This window comes from Danio rerio, chromosome 10, assembly GCF_049306965.1.
Source record: "Danio rerio strain Tuebingen ecotype United States chromosome 10, GRCz12tu, whole genome shotgun sequence".
Classification (NCBI taxonomy): Eukaryota; Metazoa; Chordata; class Actinopteri; order Cypriniformes; family Danionidae; genus Danio; species Danio rerio.
The window spans coordinates 35,595,304-35,616,600 of NC_133185.1; the positions used below are offsets into that span (position 1 = coordinate 35,595,304).

At 33.6% G+C, this 21,297-nt stretch overlaps 2 protein-coding genes across 7 annotated transcripts in view; both read right to left on the bottom strand.

Annotated features, from left to right (window-relative positions):
• Positions 1-21,297, bottom strand: part of opcml (opioid binding protein/cell adhesion molecule-like) — a 408,742-nt gene that overhangs the window by 19,268 nt on the left and 368,177 nt on the right.
• On the bottom strand, positions 19,037-21,242 carry LOC101885559 (uncharacterized). The gene is made up of 6 exons (XM_073914974.1): positions 21,145-21,242; positions 20,833-21,013; positions 20,476-20,724; positions 20,180-20,351; positions 19,948-20,096; positions 19,037-19,810 (listed from the first exon to the last, which is right to left on the bottom strand). Exons 1-6 carry the CDS (start codon positions 21,190-21,192, stop codon positions 19,641-19,643), a joined length of 969 nt encoding a protein of 322 aa, XP_073771075.1. The 5' UTR covers positions 21,193-21,242; the 3' UTR covers positions 19,037-19,640.

The following is a 21,297-nucleotide window of genomic DNA, read 5'->3' on the forward strand; positions in this document are numbered from 1 at the left end:
AATATAAATTATACTAAAATAAATCACGGAGCAATGTTGTTTTTGCAGGCTTTCATTGCACAAAAGAAAAATAGGTTAGAACATTCTTCAAAATATCTATTTCTCTAAAATATCTTTGTCTTTTATGCTTTTACATATGATCAAGCCCAGGTGTTCAAACAGCTGTAAGTGTGAATCATCAAAACTTATGTATCCCTGCCAAGTGATAAACACTGCCAAATGTCTTCAGAAAAATAATAATAAAAAAGTACAAGTTTTCAAAGTATAAATGAAATGTTCAGCCACAAATAATAAGAGCAATTCAGATGTTTCAACCGATGTTTTCTGATCGTCTAGCTACCAGAAACTCTTTCTTTTCCTATATAAAGAGGTTTGTGTTTTTTTTTAAAGACATGAAACTGTATATATTTTCAAAAGCACCACTAAAAGACTGAAGATTACAGATGAAGGTCAGAGTGTTTGGTCTTTCCTTACTACATAAACTGTTATCAATTGTAAAGTGTAGCCGAAAGGATTTTTCCTCCAATATCTCTTTTATTGAATCAACTTCAGTTATACGTTTGACCCTGCTGCTTTACATTCGCCAAGAAAAATGAGTACTTTCACAGAAGTTTCTATTCACACACTGAGAAACAGTTTATTCTTTTGCAGCCACAGTTGTTATGTTTTCTGTAGCAAATGATAATACAAATCTTCTTTATTGGCAGTTATTTATTGGCATCAAAAGAACCTTTGGTTCCATTCCATGAAAGGTTATTTGTAGTAGGGAAAAAAAGGATTCTTTATATCATTAAAATGTTCTTTACACTAAGAAAAAAAAAATTGATCCATTTGGATTTTTCCATTTGTAAATTAATAAAAACCGTAACTGGTTGTTAGAACACAGACATAATATATTCATTCATTCATTAATTAATTAATTAATTAATTAATTAATTAATTCATTCATTCATTCATTCATTCATTCAAGTGGTATATAAAGTGGTAAGTAAAACCATAATATTTGGAAAGATTGTTGCATTCGTGTTGTGGCGATCGTGTTGTGAGCCGATTGTTCATTTATGATGTAAAATATAATGTAAAAATATGATTCATCAGAAATAAATAATAAATGCTAAATTGGTGCTCGGGAATTAATAAATAAATAAATAGATAAATAAATAAATAATAATAATAATAATAATAATAATATTATAACAATAATAATATTATTATAACAATAATAATTTAGTGTTTTTTTCTTAATTTTGTAAAATTTTGCTTCACTTTTTTAAAATCTTTGGCTAATAGAAATTTAAATAAACCTCTGTTAATATAAACAATATTTTTTATCATTACTATTATTATTATTATTTTTAATATTTTATTTGTTTAATTTATTAAACAAATAAATTTATTAATTATTAACAAATTTATTAATTTATTTGTTGCTTTGTTTTTTTATTTTGTATCATTAAAAATATTAAGCATAACTGTTCTCATTTATAAATATATCAATAATAATAAAAATAAAAATAAATCTTAAAAATGGAATTTTTTCAGCTCATTTTATCTTTGTTTTAACAAGCAGAAGAAATCATTTGTTTGTTTGTTTGTTTGTTTGTTTGTTTTGGAGTGTATTACAGTCTTTTCTGAAGGAATGTGACACTGAAGACTGTAACCAACTGAAAATTATATTAAAATGTATTTAAATTACATACTAATATGTACTTACATTATAGTATGTATAACAAATTAAATGTAAATTACTATACCAATAATCCAATCCACTCAGTGGCTATTTATCACATAAAAACAACAACATGAAAAAGTCGAGTCAGCTTAAGTCACTCATGTCTGTGTATTGAATAGTAATATTTCGATCCAGCAGTGTTTTATTTATCCTCATGTAGTTTTCACCTAGATTTGGCTATTAGAGCGGTCAGCTGGATTTGGGAGCAGTGATGGGGTTAGTGAAGATAGCGATGATTTATAATGTTTACTTTAGAGACAGCAGGCAAACACCAGGCCCATAGCAATTACATCCAGCACTGAGTAATAATCCTGCTGCTGTCATGAGACTGTCTTTCTCAACACAACACACCATTATTAGAATGTAAAGGAGAGCGACAGAGCAAACAGGAGAAGTAAATACAGTCAGGCGGAGGAAAAATGACAGGGAAACACTGCTGTAAGTACATTCAGGAGATTGAGATGGAGAGACGACAGGCTCCTGTTACACTTTATACGGATCAGTCCACTGGAGCAGACAAGACAACATTAAGATAAAGCTTTATTTACTGATGTCAGACTTTATTAGGAGCGTGTTATTGAATATCCAGATTTGAGTGAATGAAGATGACTCACTGTTTTCATGTTTGGGGTTTAAGATGTTCTCTTGTCTGTGGAAAATAGATACAGGTCATGCTAGAAATCTTTTGGATGTATAAACACACCCGCACACATATACAGACACGCTCCCATATGTGGTGTAAACATTAATACAGATGATTTGAATATTTTATGACATAAAATTGCATTTCAATATATATTTTAGTTATATATTTTGGTGTGACATCATCCTTCAGAAATCAAACAAATAGGAATTGTTTATTATTAGTATTATTATTATCAATGTTGAAAACAGTTATGAAAACAGTTATGGAAACTAATACAAAGACATTCAGAAGTTTGGTGTAATATAAAAACATGAATGAATGAATGAATGAATGAATGAATGAATGAATGAATGAATGAATGAATGAAACATTATTTCATTCATTCATTTTCTTGAATGTATGACAAGGCAGAGGCTTGAACCAGCGACCTTTTTGCTGTGAGGAGACAGCATTATTATTGTTGTTGTTATTATTATTAATTATATCATTCTGCTTTAAACAAACCATGTTTATTGAACTTTGATTTCAGTACAAAATAACATTTTTTACAAAATGAGAAACACCACATTGATAATATTTTAAAATAAACAAGCTAAACACACACACAAATAAACAAACAAACCAACCAACCAACCAACAATCAATCAATCAGACAAACAAGCCACAAAATAAATAAATGTTCAAATCTTAGTTTTTTTTTTTTCTCCATGCAGTCTTTTAAGTAGCTTTTAGGTAAAAAAGGGCACAGTATATATATATATATATATATATATATATATATATATATATATATATATATATATATATATATATATATATATATATATATATATATATATTTAGGGATGTGCGGAGCAGCCGGTATTTGTATTTGTTGAGGGGGGAAAAGTATTTGTATTTGTATTTGTATTCGAGTAAAATTCAAAATGGCGCAAAAATATATATTTTTTCTATTACACTTCTAATTTACATTGTAGTGAAAGTATTGTTTAATTATACCCATTATATAAATTATAGATTTGCAATATTGGTTGTTGTTTTTGAACATGTGACAAGAAACGTCATTGAAAAGAAAATAACATAGAAGCCATTATCTCATCCATGGTTAAACCAACAACTAATAAAATACCATTGTGAATATTAGGAACCCCACCACCACCGTTCTTGTTGAAGGACACTGAATAGACAGAATAAAAACAAATAATACTTCAAAAAACTGTTCTTCTTCTGAAAGAACTTCTTTCCAATGCACAGAATTACAAAAACTAAAATTACCTAAATAAATCTAAATAAAACCCTGCCTGGGAGATCTGGCAGAACAAAAGTATTCTATATAATACTAAAAGATACAGCCCTGCTATTGTCATCTGCCAGCCACAAAACAGACACAAAGTTTTTTTTTTTTTGTTTTTTTTGTTTTTATGTTTGAAACTGACTTGCTGGGGCAGAATGTGGCTGTGTTGATGGTTTGGTGCTTGTGGAGGATTTAGCAGAACATAGCTGTGCTGATTGAGGGGATTGATGCTTGTGGGGGGTTCACAGACAGTATCAGGAGAGGATGCTTTTAGTGCATGTGATAATACATTACATAGAAGGTTAAAACATATGCTGGATAAATTGGTGGTTCATTCCACCGTGGCAACCCCTGTTTGATAAAGGAACTTAGATGAAAAGAAATGAATGATTATGCATAGGAGATGTTGACAGATGTTTAAAATGTCTGCCTCTGCCGATTTCACTTTTGCACACATTATAACGTTACAGTATCAGTTTGTTTTATCTGCAGCACCAATGACAGTAAAATTCTTCCACAAAGAACATGTTTTTTTTTTTTTGACTGGTGGAGGACCAAGAAATGGCTCAGCAGCAGTCTCACTCTTTTTCTATTCGGGTGGCCAAATGTATTTGAGGAGTTTCAAGTTAATAAAAAGTGACGGGAAGCTATGCTAAGGTTAACTAGCCTATAGCATATATCTTGCTGTCTGCAAAAGACAGTAATGTAGACGTACCATATAACTCCCATAAGTGCATACTATTCGACACAACAGCAAAAGCATCGTTTTAACCTTTATAAACGAACGTTAATGTTACTCTGTCAACAGTCTATTGTCTAAATTACCGCGCTAACAGAGCTAACGTAGCGTAAACAGAGAGCACCCGGTTGCAAACTTCCCGATCCCGATCAAACTCCGCTACAAGTTTATAAACTGCATCTGGAACCCAATTAAGGTACAAAAATCTATTTCTCTCTCTCTCTCTCTCTCTCTCACTCACTCACTCGGACATGCACTGTGGTCTCATGAGGAAACGCTGCTTTTTGATACAGTGTTTTTCTTGCTCCCGAATACAAATAATTTTTCAAGTATTTGTTCGAAATAAGTATTCGTAAAAACACGCTATTCGTGTCTTTCCGAATACCGTATTCGGGTTCGGCTCCACCCTTAATATATATATATAATACATACATATATATACATATACATTCACCGGCCACTTTATTAGGTACACCAGTCCAACTGCTTGTTAACACAAATATCTAATCAGGCAATCACACGGCTGCAACTCAATGCATTTAGGCATGTAGACATGGTCAAGATGACCTGTTGCATTTCAAACTGACAATCAGAATGGGGGAGAAAGATGATATAAGTGACTTTGAAAGTGGCATGTTTGTTGGTGCCAGATGGGCTGGTCTGAGTATTTCAGAAACTGTTGATCTCCTGGGATTTTCATGCACAACCATCTCTAGGGTTTACAGAGAATGGTCTGAGAAAAAAAAATCCATTGAGGGGCAGTTCTGTGGGCACAAATGCCTTGTTAATGCCAGAAGTCAGAGGTGAATGGACAGACTACTTCGAGCTAATAGAAAGGCAACAGTAACTCAAATAACCACTCTTTACAACCAAAGTCTTCTGATGGCTAATTCCAGCAGCATAACTCGCGATGTCATGAAGTGCAAATCATTTCAACACCGGTTTCTTTAACATGAAAATGAGTTCAATGTACTAAAATGGCCTCCAAAGTCACCAGATCTCAATCCTATAGAGTAATGCTATCATGTCAATATGAACTAAAATCTCTGAGGAATATTTCCAATACCATGTGAATCTATGCCACGAAGGATTAAGGTAGTTCTAAAGGGGGGGATAAAGATAAAGTATACCTAATAAAGTGGCCAGTAAGTGTACAGTACTTCATCCAGCAATTGGCAATCTTTATAAATGATTTTTCGCTGACCGCCCATATTTTTTCCTCAAATACAAAATATTTCTGGCTGCTAGTTGTTGCATCTTGTTGTAAAACACAAGCACATTAATTGAAGATGTGGAAAATGTGAAAATAAAGTTGGTTTTTAAAAATAAATACATTAATTAAATTTTTCTTCAGCTTAGTCCCTTATTTATGAACAACCAACTATTCCTGCACACGTTTTAAGCAGCTACCCTTCCAGCTGCAACCCAGTACTGGGAAACACCCAGACACACTTATTCACACACACCTCTACACTATGGCCAATTTAGTTCACCCAATTCACCCGTACCACATATGACTTTGGACTGTGGGGGAAACGGGAGCACCCAGGGGAAACATGCAAACTCCACACAGAAATACCACCTGGCCCAATCGGGGTTTGAACCAGTGATCTTCTTGCTGTGAGGCAACAGTGCTAACCACTGAGCCACCGTGCTGCCCCTAAACATCTATATAGATTGATCCATATTGATCAATACATATTGACATACTAGTAATCCCCTAACAAGTTGACCATTTATGACAGTCGATTATCTAACAATCATCAATATTACACACCAATTTATGTCAGTTCAAAACAATTAGAGTAAAACTAAAACACTGTTTTTTCTAACAGTAAAATCATGCTTTGAAAGCATATCGACCCCAAATGTATACATAAAAGAGAAAGCAAATCAGAAAACATCCAGACTGTGAGGCGCCGCAGAAACACAGTGAAGTGGGTCAACGGCTTCATGCATTAAAACGGGTCATTCAATCTTTTTTCCAGTAATGCCACCGAGCTACACTGTATCATCACGTGTGCTTCAACTCTCCACGGCAGGCAGTCTGGCCTTCTTCATCAACTAATAAACACATTATGGAATGATATTACACATATAATGAGATTTCAGTGCGCTAATGATTTGGTAATAAGCCGCTGACCGTCATTACTGTTTGTCAACATACCTAATTGCGTTTCGCAATCGTCCCTAAATGGACTACCTCCTTAATAGAAATTCAAATGATGATTACTTCAGATTGTAAAGCAATGACTAAACTAATTACAGGAAGTCGTAATGTTCATAACGGAGGGGAAAATGAGGATGTCACTAGGACTTTTCATTACATGCCGCGAGTTATAAAAGATAAACAGGTTTCAAAGAAGCGTATAGAGCAGGCTGGGGGCTAGAGATGAAATCCATCCTCTAAAACTGCGGTTGCTTTACGGAAATGATATTTTTCCTTTTCTGTTAGCACTTTGTTGTGTTGTGCTATTGTTGAAAACACTAGTACTTTATCTGCCCTCTCCTCATTCAATCTAACCGGGGCTCTGGAAAGCTGTGAGGAGAAGAGGAAGGTCTGATATTTTGATGAGGGGGAATGAAAGAGAGGTGAAGCTCACTTTGACATCTATATAATAGGTAAAGGAACAGTGCAGCTAAGAGTGGGAAAAAAATAAGTGTTGAAGTCACTGTCATATCTCTCATATTTTACATGACAAGACAGATGGAAGATTTAAATGTTTTGCAATATTTTGGAGGAGTCAAAAAGCTGTATTTTAAATAAATGATTGATAACACATTATTTTGATGGTCCATTTGAGTATTAATAGACTGTCTGCTTAAGATCTGCTGATGCTGCTCCTTCAACAGACATTTAACTGACTAAGAAACTCTGCAAGTACATGTCAACTAACCCAACCCAACCTAAAAGTCTACTTATAATCTAATGAGAATTAGTTGCAATGTAACTTAAATTCAATAAACGGACCACCAGAATAAAGTATGACCAAATAATTTATTTCTTTTACAATATGTTTTATCTGATTTTGAATATATTAATTAATTTAAAATTAATTAATTTATATTAATTTAGAATATATATCAAAATAAATTGTATTTTATAATTTAAAGTATGGTAAGATAGGGACACTGACTGGAGTTGAGGATCCACATGCAGTTTATTAATAAGAGTAGTCAGGCAGGCAATGGTCAAAAAGGTAGCAAACAAGAACATAAAGGTAATCAAAAATTAGAATAAAAACAGGCAAATAGTAAAGGTGGCAAAGAATCAATAGCAAGAAAACATGGCTAAGATCAAACACGGAAATACCAGACAAGGATACGCTTTGTGGTTTTACAGACTAACAAGACTCAGCAAAGAGTGTGTGTGTGAGGTGTTCATATAGTCTTTATAATCGGTCTATGATGAGCTTCCAGGTGTAAGTATGTGCAATCAGTGAAAGAATTGTAACTGGTGTGTGTCTGTGAGTTGCATAGTGGGAAATGTAGTTCATAAAGTGGCAGAATTGTATTCCGGGTGAAGGTGTATTTTTATCAGTCATCTGCAAGACTGGATCACTTGTAATCATGTCAACTATATTTAATATTTCTTATAACACACACACACACACACACACACACACACACACACACACGCATGCACGCATGCACGCACGCACACACACAGAATTTATTATAATTTGATAAAGTTAAAGGGAAAATTATTAGATGTTTTTACATAATCAATAATCGACATCGATATTTTTCAAATATTTCAAGTCTTGTTTAGTTGAAAAATGACTTTTTCACAATATTTCCTATATTTTTTATTCTTGTGGAGAACAAAAAAGTATAATTTCTTCTTATTTCTTTTATTTGGCTGGATCCTTAATTCCCCCCCAACTGGTTGCAGAAAAAAACACTGTTTTCCAATCACTTGCCTAATTAACCTAAACTGAAATTATGGTAATTTCAGTGGAAACACTTAGATATTTAATATTGAATAAATAATGTTTTTAAAATAAATAAAATGTCACAGAATGTAGAACAATGCACGCCTCCCACCCGTGCCGATATAAAGTCATATCACACTGCTACTTGTGTGATACTACTCATCCATATTAATTTAAATTGAAAAAAAATGTATATTATATTGTTATATAAATGTCGGTCCCACTTTATATTAAGTGGCCTTAACTAACATGTACTTACATAGGAACTAATAGTTTGTTACAATGTACTTATTGTGTAAATACATGTATTTACTGTGTACTTATGCTTGATTAAATACATGTATGTAATTACATTTGTAAATACACTGTTGACCATCCCTTACACCTTAACCTACCCTTCATCCTACCCATGCCACCAAACCTGTCCATAACCCAACCTCTATTCCAACTCAAAAGCACCACAGGTGTTCTCAAATACATTATAAACACAGTAAGTACATTGTATTTATTTTTTTGATGTAAGTACATAGTAGTTAGGGACACTTAATATAAAGTGGGACCTAAATGTCTTTTTAAAAGTAAGCATTTCAAAATAAACAGGTAATTTTAACACATTAAACACAAGAGCCGTTTATACATAAAGGATTCATTAACTCGCATTTCTTTCCAATCCAAAAGACAGCTTTGTCTGAGAAACATATCAGATGTATTATTCCTTGTGAATTTTGCTTTAACTGTTCTGTATTAAAACCTTAAAAGGGAAAGAAACAGTTATCTGAGTGAGCAGAAGATGACAGATAACTCATTATTCAACAAAGTTTATTTTAAAAGCAGGGGGAAATAGGAAGGTTTAAACAAACAGTCTGAGCATTTGAGCATATCAGTGAAAGTTGAAATGAATCCGCCTGCAGACTGAAAAGAAAAACAGCACTTGAACGGTGGCGGTGGCGGCTGAGAGAATGTCATCAGTATTTCTCTGTCATCTCTGAGGGAGAGTGTCTAAATCCTCAATCATGCCCCGGCGGGCAGCAGGTCAACATGCTTACACAGTTCAGTGAAACTGATCATCGCCAGCCCTCCACTCCTGCAAGACCTTTGTCTGCTCTTCTACTCGCTTTCTGCTTCTTCACTCTTGCACACTCAAACACGTGCCGCCAAACAAATAACACACTGTGCCGTGATTTATGTGCGAACGCATCTTCATTAAGACAGTCAAAGTCAAGACACTCTAATTAAAATCGAGATTTCGTTTCTAACTGCCAATCAATTACTGCCTAGTAATGTGGCCCTCGAGAGGTGAGAGGACATTATGCTTCAGTGGGATGCTGCTTTCACAAGAAACGGATCTGCTCTCCTGGGGATCATTTAAGAGCTGTTGACTGAAAGGTTCTTTAGGGAACCCAAAATGGCTCTGCGGTGGAATATCCACAGAAACTCTATTTAGGAACCTTCATTTTTAAGAGCGTTGGATGGATAATGCTGAGGTTAAAGGAACAGTCACTTAGAAAAAGAAAATTAAAAAAAAGAAAATAAATACATTTAAAAAAAAAAAACAGTTTTGCACAATTGTTGCAAACAGTTAAAATAGGCTAAATTTAAACAAACAAATTACATTTAGTAATGTTTAACTGATTCTTGTTTAAATTTAAGCCCAAATAAATTGTTTGCAAGCATTTACTATAAAACAAAATTGCAAATCCAATGAATATTATTTTTTTTAATAATACCACCACATCTCAAAGGTGCTCTATTGGATTGAGATCTGGTGACTGTGGAGGCCATATGAGTACAGTGAACTCATTTTCATGAAACCAGTCTGAGATGATTCGCGCTTTATGAAATGGCACCTTATTCTTCTGGAATTATTTGAGTAAATGTTGCCTTCAGCTTTCAACTCAAACTAGTTTGGTCTCCTCTGACCTCTGGCATCAACAATGCATTTGCGCCCACAGAACTGCCGCTTACTGGATATTTTCTCTTTTTTGGACTATTCTCTGTAAACCCTAGAGATAGTTGTGCATGAAAATCCCAGAAGATTGTTCATTTTACAAGCCCCCTAAAGTTTGTTCAACATTTGGAGATACAACTCAGCATGGGACGTTAACCGTTTCCAAGGTTTACCAGGTTTTTTTTTTTTTTTTTTTTCAGTATCATCGGCTGAAGAGGTCCCTCAACATCATGTTCATGTACATCAAAAGTGTGGTTATGATGACCATCCGACAAGCTAATCCGGTAAAAAAAAAAAAAAAAAAAAGTGCTTATATATATATATATATATATATATATATATATATATATATATATATATATATATATATATATATATATGATGTATATTTATGTGTATCTGTATGTGTGTGTCCATGTATTTGTGTATGTATATGTACCAATTTTTGTTTAATGCAAAGGAAAAAAAAATCAACACATTTCTGAACATAATAGTTTTAATAACTCATTTCTAATGACTGATTACTTTTATCTTTACAAGTAATCAGCTTTAAGTACAATTCAGAGGCTTAACTAGGTTAATTAGATTAGAATTCATTCTAATTATTAGAATTAAAACATCTGAATTAATTCTAATGAATTAAGTTAGAATCTGTCAAGGTTAGGGTAATTAGGTAATTAATTTTATAATGATGGTTTGTTTTGTAGACAATCAAAAATAATAATATTCACCCTAAAACATTAAAAATAATAGTAATAATAATTATTATTTTATTGTTGCCAAAATCAAACATATAGAAAATACAGTGAAAAATTTCTTGCTCTGCTAAAAATCATTTGGGAAATATTTGGAAAAGAGAAAATACTCACTAATAATAATAATTTTGATATACTGAATATTAAGGAAACGCACAATATACTGTACTACACTACTATACTAATAAAGTGTCTGCTAAATGAATAATTGTAAGTGTTTTCTTTACATTATGCTGAATAAAAGTTTATGAAAATCCCAAAATTGATTTGCGAAAAATTTCTTTTGGCTGGAGTGTCTCACATTATTTGAAAAGCTCCATAACTCTTTATTTTGGTTTGCACAATCTACAATTATCCTTTATTTTCAGTTGGTCTTGTTTAACCCTAAGAGACCCAAGCAGTTCTACTTATTATTCATTTTCTTTTATTCTCCTAAACGTGTTTCTATAAAGCCAGCGATTATGAAAATCCCAATTGCTATGCACAAACATAAAACAAAATAGACTGACTGTGGTGTAAAGTCTATTTTTCTTCAGTTTTCAGAGCCCTAGGCAGTCACTGAGACCACTCAGACCTCTTCTTCATCTGAGAACAGCGAGAAATGCTAGGAAATAGGGATCATTTATTTTACATTTAATAAGAAATGCTTACTGAGGGCATATTTACATTACAACAAGTGTAGTGAAAATAGCAAAGTTCTTCTTTTTTCCCCACAAACATTTCCAAAACAGGCGCTGACAAAATGGCATGATTTTCATGGATTTACAAATAAAGTGTGCTGTATTCTGCAAGCCAGACCAGTAGGCACATACAAAAGTTTTCATTTGTGGTTGAAAGCAGTGTCATGCAAATGCCTCCCCTAAAATTTCTGACTCTGAAGCCTTTCAGATGCAACTTCAATATATTTATAACACAAGGCCCCTTACACTGTGTAAAGCTTCACAATCTTGAAATATTTCTAATCCTTACTGACCGCTTGCTAAGCTTGAAAATGCGTAGCCCAATACAAAAACCTCCAATTCATTCATGTCATGTGAAAAATAGTTAGCATTAGTATCTGATTTACTAAATTTACTCTTCTGTATAAATAACATGCCAAAAATCCTGCCTGCCAAATTCAAATGTTGCATTTGTATAACATTAAAAAAAGACTTATTTATGATCTGATATATTTTTTCATGTTGACAACACTTTTCTGTAGCTGCATATGTTGGGAACTGAAAAAACTCAAATAAAATGGGGCAATTTCCAAATTTTCTAAACGATATACGCAGCAATGGTGTCAGAAGGCTGTGACATACAGTAGAGCGTACTCAGAGATTCAAGTGAAAAATAAGGCTTGCCAATATTGCTGTTGAAATGTAATTCAGAGTCTGAGTAGCTCATATGCAAGGCACAATATACACTCAGCAAGATAAACCACCATCAGGATCCTGCAACCTGATCTCACAGCACGAAGTGATGATTGTATATGAGTTTATATGGTGTGAAAGAATCAAAATACATGAAATTTTTAGAGAGAAGTAAAAATAAAGGCCAATCATCTACACAGAAGACAACAATGAGAGGTAATTAGCCATTTATTGACACAGTAGTAATAATTTGTTTTGAATTGAAAATCTTTCCAAAAGCGTATATTTTTATATGAATGAATGCTTTTGTAAAAAAGTATTGCACTCATATTCATAACAAATTAGAAATATTCATGTTATTTTCCATTACATTGGGTTAGTACACAACCGTAGTTGATCTAAAGTGCTTTAAAAAAAAGAAAGAAAAAAAGAAAAAAACTTGTATTAAAAATATATATAAAACTAAAATACAGATACGAAATAACATGCATGCATCACTCAAAGGCAAGGGAGTAAAAATAACTCTAAGTTAGATTCAAAAGCATCCATTGATTGAGAAATCCTGGTGTTCAAAGAGAGACTGTTCCAGAGCCTTGGGGCCGCAACACAGCAAGCTTGATCACCTTTTGATTTGCATCAAGAGCGAGGGACAGACAAACGAAACTGATCATTGGACCTTAACGGTAAACAAGCTGTATATGGCCGAACAATTCACTGATATAGACCGGGGCAGAATTGTGCAATGCTTTATTTGTGAAAAGAAGGATTTTAAAATCAACTAAATTTTAAAATCAACAAGATATGATCTCTTTTCTTAGTTCCTGTTATTTATCTGCATTCGGAATCAACTGTAACCAAGAGTGTTGACTGAGGTAGACCAATGTACAAAGAGTTGCAGTAGTCTAATCGAGAGGAAATTAAAGCGTGGATTACAATTTCTAATTTTTAATTTTTTTTTTTTTTAGAAAGAAATGGTTTAACTTTTGCCACCATTATAAGTTGGAAAAAGCTGCTTTTCACAACTGCATTTACATGCTTGCCAAACTGCAAAAGTGAATCAAAAATAACTCAGAGATTCTTGGCGTAATTGTGCATAATTGTGAGTTTATTTAAAACTCAATAAAACTGACTTAAAACATCAAGTTAAAAACTGCATTGATGTAAGTTGAAATGAGGGGTCACTGTGGCAGAGTGGGTAGCACGATCGCCTCACAGCAAGAGGGTTGCTGGTTCGAGCCCCAGCTGGGTCAGGTGGCATTTCTCCCCGTGTTTGTGAGGGTTTCCTCTGGTTGCTCCAGTTTCCCCAACAGTAAAAAGACGAGGTATAGGTAAATTAGGTAGGCTAAATTGTCCGTAGTGCATATGTGTGAATGAGTGTATATGGGTGTTTTCCAGTGATGGGTTGCAGCTGGAAGGGCATCCGCTGTATAAAAAATGGGCTGGATAAGTTTGCAGTTCATTGCACGTTGGCAAACCCTGAATATTAAAGAGACTAAGCTAAAAAGATCATGAATGAAGTTAAAAAGACTTAAGGTAGCAACTTTTTTTTTTTTTTTTAATTTTATTTGCATTTTTAAAAAATTTAAAAAAATATATGTTGTTTAACTTATTGTGTAATTTGTTAAAATGACTTATTGTAACATAAAAACATGATTTGTCATGCATTTTTGATATATTTCTTCACATTGTACAAACCAAAATAATTAATAAATACTTAGAAATAAATAATTGATTCAAGATATTAAATCAGTTAAACTGACTTAAAACATTAACTTGTATAACTTAAAATAGGTAGAACTTGAGCTACTAGAAATAAAGAAAAATTATTATTTTTTTGATAATAAAAAGAAAATTAGCATTGCAAAAAAGTTGAATACATTTAGTAATACAAATGAATAAACAATCAAAAAAAATAATAAAAATTTATATTATAAATAACAGGCTATCACACAGGTGGTGGCATTTCAAGTGTTCATGCAGACAGAACTTCAGAAAAAACTATAGCAAAAGGCCATTTTAATAGTTTCAGTCTGTTAGTTAAAACAATGAGAGTAAACCCCTTCATTTGACAAATCATCACACATAAAGATTCTCGTATTTGAACGCCACCATGTTCCCAATTGAAGCGCGTGTAAAATATTATCTTCACCTGCGTTTAATGAATTGCCATTGTCAACAGATTTCGCCAGGATGAAACCATCCAGCCACCCCACCACCCTCCAAAAATGCCAAATTTGGGCCATAAATCAACACAGCCAAAAACAAGTCAAGCTCCGCGAGTTCATCAGCGTGTTAATTCTGTCAGATAGAAATAAATAATGATTTATCACCATGGCCTCCCAGCTTCAGCTTGGCTCTCCTTAGCCTGATGCGTCCCGTCGGCCCCCAAAGTCACATGTGTGAGTTTGTAATGGAAAGATAAGGGGGCAGAGACTCATCCAGGGAATACGTGTTCTTTTCAGGCTTCATCGACTATGTGACTGGTTTAATAAGATGGAGAAGAGGTTGATTGTGCTTGAAACACATGAGCACGGTTTGATAACACTGGTTTGGGACGGGGAATATGAACTAGTTAGTATGTGACTCGAGGGACGGATGGCGCAGTCACTGATGTAACGCTAGCGTACATTAGCAAGTGTCAGTTCACAGGCAGAAATCCTGAATTCTGTGTGTTCTGCATTTGCATGATCAGTCACTAAACTCTACTTATTGTTGAGTAAACTTTTGCACAGGAGTATAGAAGCGTAAAACAAATATTATGACTTATTACACAGATTAATAATTATCTGTACAGAGTTTGATCATGACATATAAATATATTTATACAACAGTTCTTTTTGGTTCTCGAATCTGATTGGCTGATAGCCATGCAATATTCTGCAATATCAGAACCTGTACAGCCTCTTCACCCTTCTGCATTACTCCGCCCACACAGAGTGACAGCAGATCAATAAACTCACTACAGTTTGGCAAATGTTGGACAACATAATGCACTTTTGAGGCTTTTTTAGGTGAGAATGTAGTTGTTTAGATTGCATATATGCAGTTTATTATATAAAAATAGTGAAACCGTTACTACATTTTTTGTGTGAGCAAGTATTTTACAGTACTTTAAAAATATTCCGAAATACCTCTGTTAATGTTTTCAAACAATTATATTTGATTTACCAAAGTCATACACGTGGCAATTTCATATCCATCACATCCATAATGGAGACATGTCATACCCATAACAAAGCCTTTTCCTCATAAAAGCCAAAATTTAACATAAAATAAAATCAATATATTTTTTTTTCTACAGAGAGCCAACTCTTATCCTTTTGATTATCATCATTTCTTTTTGGTTGTGCAATTTAATTCACAGAATCTCTACAAAGTATATTGTATACTGTAGAATCACATAGTTTTTTGGTCGCATCCATAACGCATGTTTATTTCCCTTAATTAAAACCTGAACATGTTTACACGTTGATTTTTTCTGATCCCATAACTCTGTGGTGAGTTGTTTTGGAATTTAGACCTTTTATACTAGATTCTACATTATTCAGACGATCTCTGTCAATTTATGTTTTGAGTTTTTACTGCAAATGTCACATCCTGGTAGGAGATATAGAGTCCTAAAATGTAGGTTGAACTGATAGGACATCCTTTGTAGCATTTTTAGTAGGTTTACTTAACAAGAGTTTATGTTAATTAGCACTATAATTATTGTAACTACTGGATTTGTATTTTTTATTTTTTATTTGTATTTTTTATAGTTGGTGATTGTTGGATATGGTGATGCCCAAAACCAATTTTCTGTCAAGGACAAAGTTTACTTCAACTGCATCCATAATGCTGGAATTGCTCATATACATTAAATATATTTAAAAATACAATAATAACAATTTATAATCAAAACCTTCAGCAAAATCTCTAAATCTTTGCAATCAAAACTATAAATGTAAAAAAAAAAAATAATAATAACTAATCCGAGCAAAGAAAAATATAAAAAAAAAAACAGTGACTTGATGCTTAATTATCACTAAACTTTTTTTTACTAAAATTTTGAGTGAAAATTGTTGTGCACTTTTAAGTGTAAATTTTAAACAACAACCGTCAATCAGCCCCTTCAGGATTTTGCAATAATCAAACATTTAATCAAACATTTATCAATAATCAAATTTAGCAAAATCAAACGATAATTTGCGGATCTCACATTTTTTTTTTTCTCAAATGCTGCACGTTTGCTGCAAATTCAGGGTCTAGACACTTGCTATGACGTCATCATGACAAAGATTCCCCCAAAACAAAGGTCATGTGGATACAAAAACCCCCGCTAAGCCATGATTTTACACACGTTAATGTCGTGTTGGCAGTATATACAAGTACGCTGGTCTGTAACTCAGCATTAAACCAGATGAAGAAGACACTGCATGTTAAATATGAGTAAACGTACAAAGTTATATTTACCTACAAATATTACTCAAAGACTCGAGGTGATTGAAATTACTTAAAGACTTGTTACACCACGGGTACACCACATAACACAAGCCTCTGTCAGGTCTCTTTCACAGTGTATGTGCTAGCAAAGCAAAAAGCAGTGCATGTGTGCGGCGCATGAGCAGAAGCAGTCAGCAGGCTTTCACGAGTGGCATCTGCAGGGCACACCTGATTCACGACTGTTGCACAGATCCTTCTGTTTTTATTTACCTATCTAAATATGTAAAAAAAATAATAATAATAAATAACAAAACTTCTTTAACTCTTTTACGTGCAGACACAATTTATACAGATATATGGATGCAAGATTTTTTTAAACATACAGTATCCTTTAACAATAGTGTGGAGATGCATTACTTGCATGTGATTAATGCATTTGGTTGCATTTTTCTCATGATGTACTGTTGGCATACTGTTATTGTAATGTATTGTTTGTATTTTTGAAAATTGTGAGCACTTTAAATTTACATCATTATTTTTATTTGTTTATTATTAATATGTTAATAAGTTTGATTGTTATTTGGACACATATGAAATATTGAAATTAAGTCTAATTTTACATTACACAACCCAATGTCTGGGTCTCGTGTCTATATATATAGTCTATATATATATATATATTTTTACAGCAAATCTAGCAAATCAATGGAAAATAATGTCACAAAAACAATGTCACAAATTAAAAAAAAAAAAAAAAAAGCTGTGTCAAAATAAGTCGGGTTTAGGTTACAAAAATCTGAAAAAGTCCCATGAAATGGATATATATATTTTTGTTACCATATTTATTATTTGTATTAAAGGGCACATATTTTAGCCCTTTTTTAAGATTTAATACTAATATTATGGTTCTTCTGAGTGTGCCAATATAGGTTCAGATCAAAACGCAATTCAGATATGGTTATTATGCTGTGTTAAAAAGTGTAAATTTAGAGGCGTGTACACGGGTTGCTGTTTTGGGGTGTGTTGTTTAACATGATAATGAGTTTCGACTGCCCGCCCAACGTAACAAGGGGGCGGAGCCAAGAGCGCGTCTGCTTTGTGCACCGTATCACAGAGGCAGACAGTAAGAGTCATCATGAGTGAGAGGAACACAATTCAACCCTACATATATGACCCAGACTCGGACACAGATCAAGCAGAGTCGACTGTTGAGGAATCTATAATCCGAATGTGCCAGAATGTGTCAGAGTGGTACATACAAAATATTTTATGTTTTTGAATACTTTTACAGCCGCTATGTAACTATGCATGCGCCATCCGTAATTTGTTTGATAAAGTTCGCGAACGTCATGCGTTAGGTCAAACACAGACAAGACATAAAGATATCCACAGAGATAAATTTTGCATTGGTATGATTTATTCGTAATTCATGAATATTGACGTTGACAAATATTGGCAGGTGCTTGTGTGGCAATTGTGAAAAAATGCCAACTGAGGCTGAAAATGTATGCTGCAGGGAGATACCGCAGGTAAATTTCCAGTTTATGTTAACGTTGCTGCTCAAAAGACATCGAATGAGATAATAAACAGCATAACTGTGTCGTGTAATAAGGTTAGAAGACGAATGGATCAACTGGAAATGCAACCCTCGTGCATGACGGAGCATCCAGGAATGGATCCCGTTTGCTTCAATATTTATTCCTTGCAAAATGCATCGAATATATACAAAGCAGACTATGGTCCCCTGCGACTTCGTGGAGTGCAAAAGTGAGTTTAAATAAATAGAAATAATAGCAGGTTACCTTGTTCATGATCTGCATGCTCGCTTTCTTTTTAAGCACATTAACGCTGTGTAGTCAATACAATAGCGATAAAGTTGGTTTTATATCCGCACATTCAGAAGTCCCTGTATTGTTTATCATGATAGTTTAAACATTCGATCGTATTTAGCATGCAAGTATGACTTGTAAACAACATTAAAACTATCTACTTGACTGTAAACAATGTTGTACTTTGTCATTTGCTGCTAATACGATTTCCCTATTTTGAATTTGCAAAGAATACTTTACTGAAATGATACTATTAAGGAGAATGTCCGAATATCTGAATATAAAACCAACTTTACCTCAATGTCATTAAAAATGAAATACGTACCGTTTTTTATTGCTGCTATTTCTGAGATGACAATTTGAATGACTTCATAAAAGGCTGAGTAATGCATGTACTTTTTATTGAAAAATAATTTTAAATTCACTAAACATTAATATATAAACTCTTAAAATATATAAAAATCAGTATGGCATAGAAACATCAACCCTTCAGAAAAGATGCTTCAATTCCTGAGTCATATAAAAACTTTATATTGAAGTATAAATTAAAATGTGATGGCAAATATAAAATGTATCCTTGTGCAAATATAAAATATAAACTCCAAGTTGTCACTTTGTTGAATGAAATACAATTGTCCATGAACATTAGAAAGTACAGTATATCTACAAACACATACAAACATATCAAATATACATTGGCAGTTGAATAAACAAAATATGACTTCTGAAATTGTTAAAGCTAGTTATTTTATAAAAAATAAAAATGTATATGTGATAACTCCCAAGTTCAAATTGTAGTGCAATTTCTAAAACAATGTTTCATTATTATGTCTCTGTTAGACAGTGCCGCTTTTTGGCTTATCGGAGCTTTGTGAGCTGGTGTTGGGGTTTCCTCGGGCGGAGAGTCCGTGTTGTGATTCCTGCCTGTGTGGTGCTGAAGATTCGAAGTTTCCTGAAGAGCAGGGCAGCTATGTGGGTTTTAGGATAGCTATTGATTGAAGCGGGTCACCCTGCTGGAGATAGCCTCCTCCATCTCAGGTCGATCGTAGGCTGATGATAGAGCAGGTGGTATGTGAATTCCCAACACTTCATCAACATAGGGTGATGGGTCCACAAACACTTGGTTGAAGATGAGGTCCAGCAGCTCTTCTACATAACCTGTGCAATATAACAGTTATCTCTTTAGTAACTTAATTTTGTATTTTGAGTAGTGAGTTTTCATTGTGAATGTAAAGTGCAATTATTTTTTTTATTTATTGAATTATTAATAATACTATAAACATTTATATACATACCGAAAGTTTGCTGCGTCTTCACTTTTCGGACCCTATACTCTCCTTTCTTTGCCTTTGGAAAGGCAAGCTTGTAAATAGGTTTACCAGTTGCTGATGTGGCCTGGGGACGCCCGGCATTTTCATTGTAATGCAGTGCAGCCAAGTACAACCTAACAAAAAGAAAAATGTAAATGACGTACCATGACAAAACTGTATAGTATTGTAAATATTAATTTCTGATCATTGGCTTTACCTGCATAGCATCCCCAGAAAAGGGAATACCACATTTTTGGGTGCAAACCGCAGTATGACGCTGTGGAAAGCTTCAACAGTTGACGTCTGGTGGTGAGGACTTAGCTTGGCCACATCCTTCAATATTCTCTTGTTAGCGAGAACTTTCTCCAGCTTGTAGAATGGCATCGTTGCTAAACAAGCAAAAATTTAAGGTATTAGAGTCGAAATCAAAAACAAATCTGAACAATGAAACAAGCTCTATTTTGAATTAGTTTTAATCGCAAAGAATATTTTATTTGTCTGTATACAACTTACCAGCCGACAGCCATTTGTTCTTGTCTCTGCTTATCCGTTGCGGATGCAGACAAGCCGGAAAACTGGGGTCTTCATGTACATGTTTGTCTTGTACATGGTTTAAGATAGAGGTCCACTTTGCCACTCTTTCAGGACCTGTTGTGGATGATGCAGCAGTCCAGTAGATGTGGTTTTTGATGCTACGTAACCATTTACGCAACTTCTCACACCCCTTTATCTGGCATATCTTGTCCAGTTTTTTGGAAATTCCTGGAAATTAAAGAAAAAAAGACATCAACACAAAAATAATAATAAACATGTAAGAACTGTAAATAGCAATTTAATCTTAAGTAAATTAATAACTGCTAAATTACATACCTTTCTCGATATGCCACACATCGTAAAACTGAGTGACATTTCGATCCCTGAGGTATTTCTGTATTTGAGGATGTCGGTCTGTGATGATGCATTCCAGACGAACACCGCGGGCATCCAACAGGTCAAGGCTTCTCTTTAGGCCTTCTTTTTCCATATGGTAACTGCCACCCACCTCATTACTCTATAAAATTTTAAATAAGGTTAAAAAAAAAAAAAATATATATATATATATATATATATATATATATATATAAATCACACATTTTCAATCCAAAATATTATGCTAGTTCACATAATACTTTTCTGTATTACCTGGACTAACTGTAGGTCGACCACTGTGTTAGTTGCAAGGTCCATCATTGTATAACTCCCATACTTGGCCGAGTGACCTTCAAGAACAAACCGTACATAATTATTCTAAACACATTTTTGGAATAATTGTAATGTATTTCATATTTATTTTTT

Bases quoted from the DNA above. Each gene is read 5' to 3' on its own strand.
- LOC101885559 (XM_073914974.1), bottom strand. From the start codon at position 21,192: ATGATGGACCTTGCAACTAACACAGTGGTCGACCTACAGTTAGTCCAG. The intron at 21,014-21,144 runs GTAATACAGAAA...AAAATTTTATAG, and splicing joins TCGACCTACAGTTAGTCCAG to AGTAATGAGGTGGGTGGCAG. The intron at 20,352-20,475 runs GTAAGTTGTATA...TTGCTTGTTTAG, and splicing joins GAACAAATGGCTGTCGGCTG to CAACGATGCCATTCTACAAG.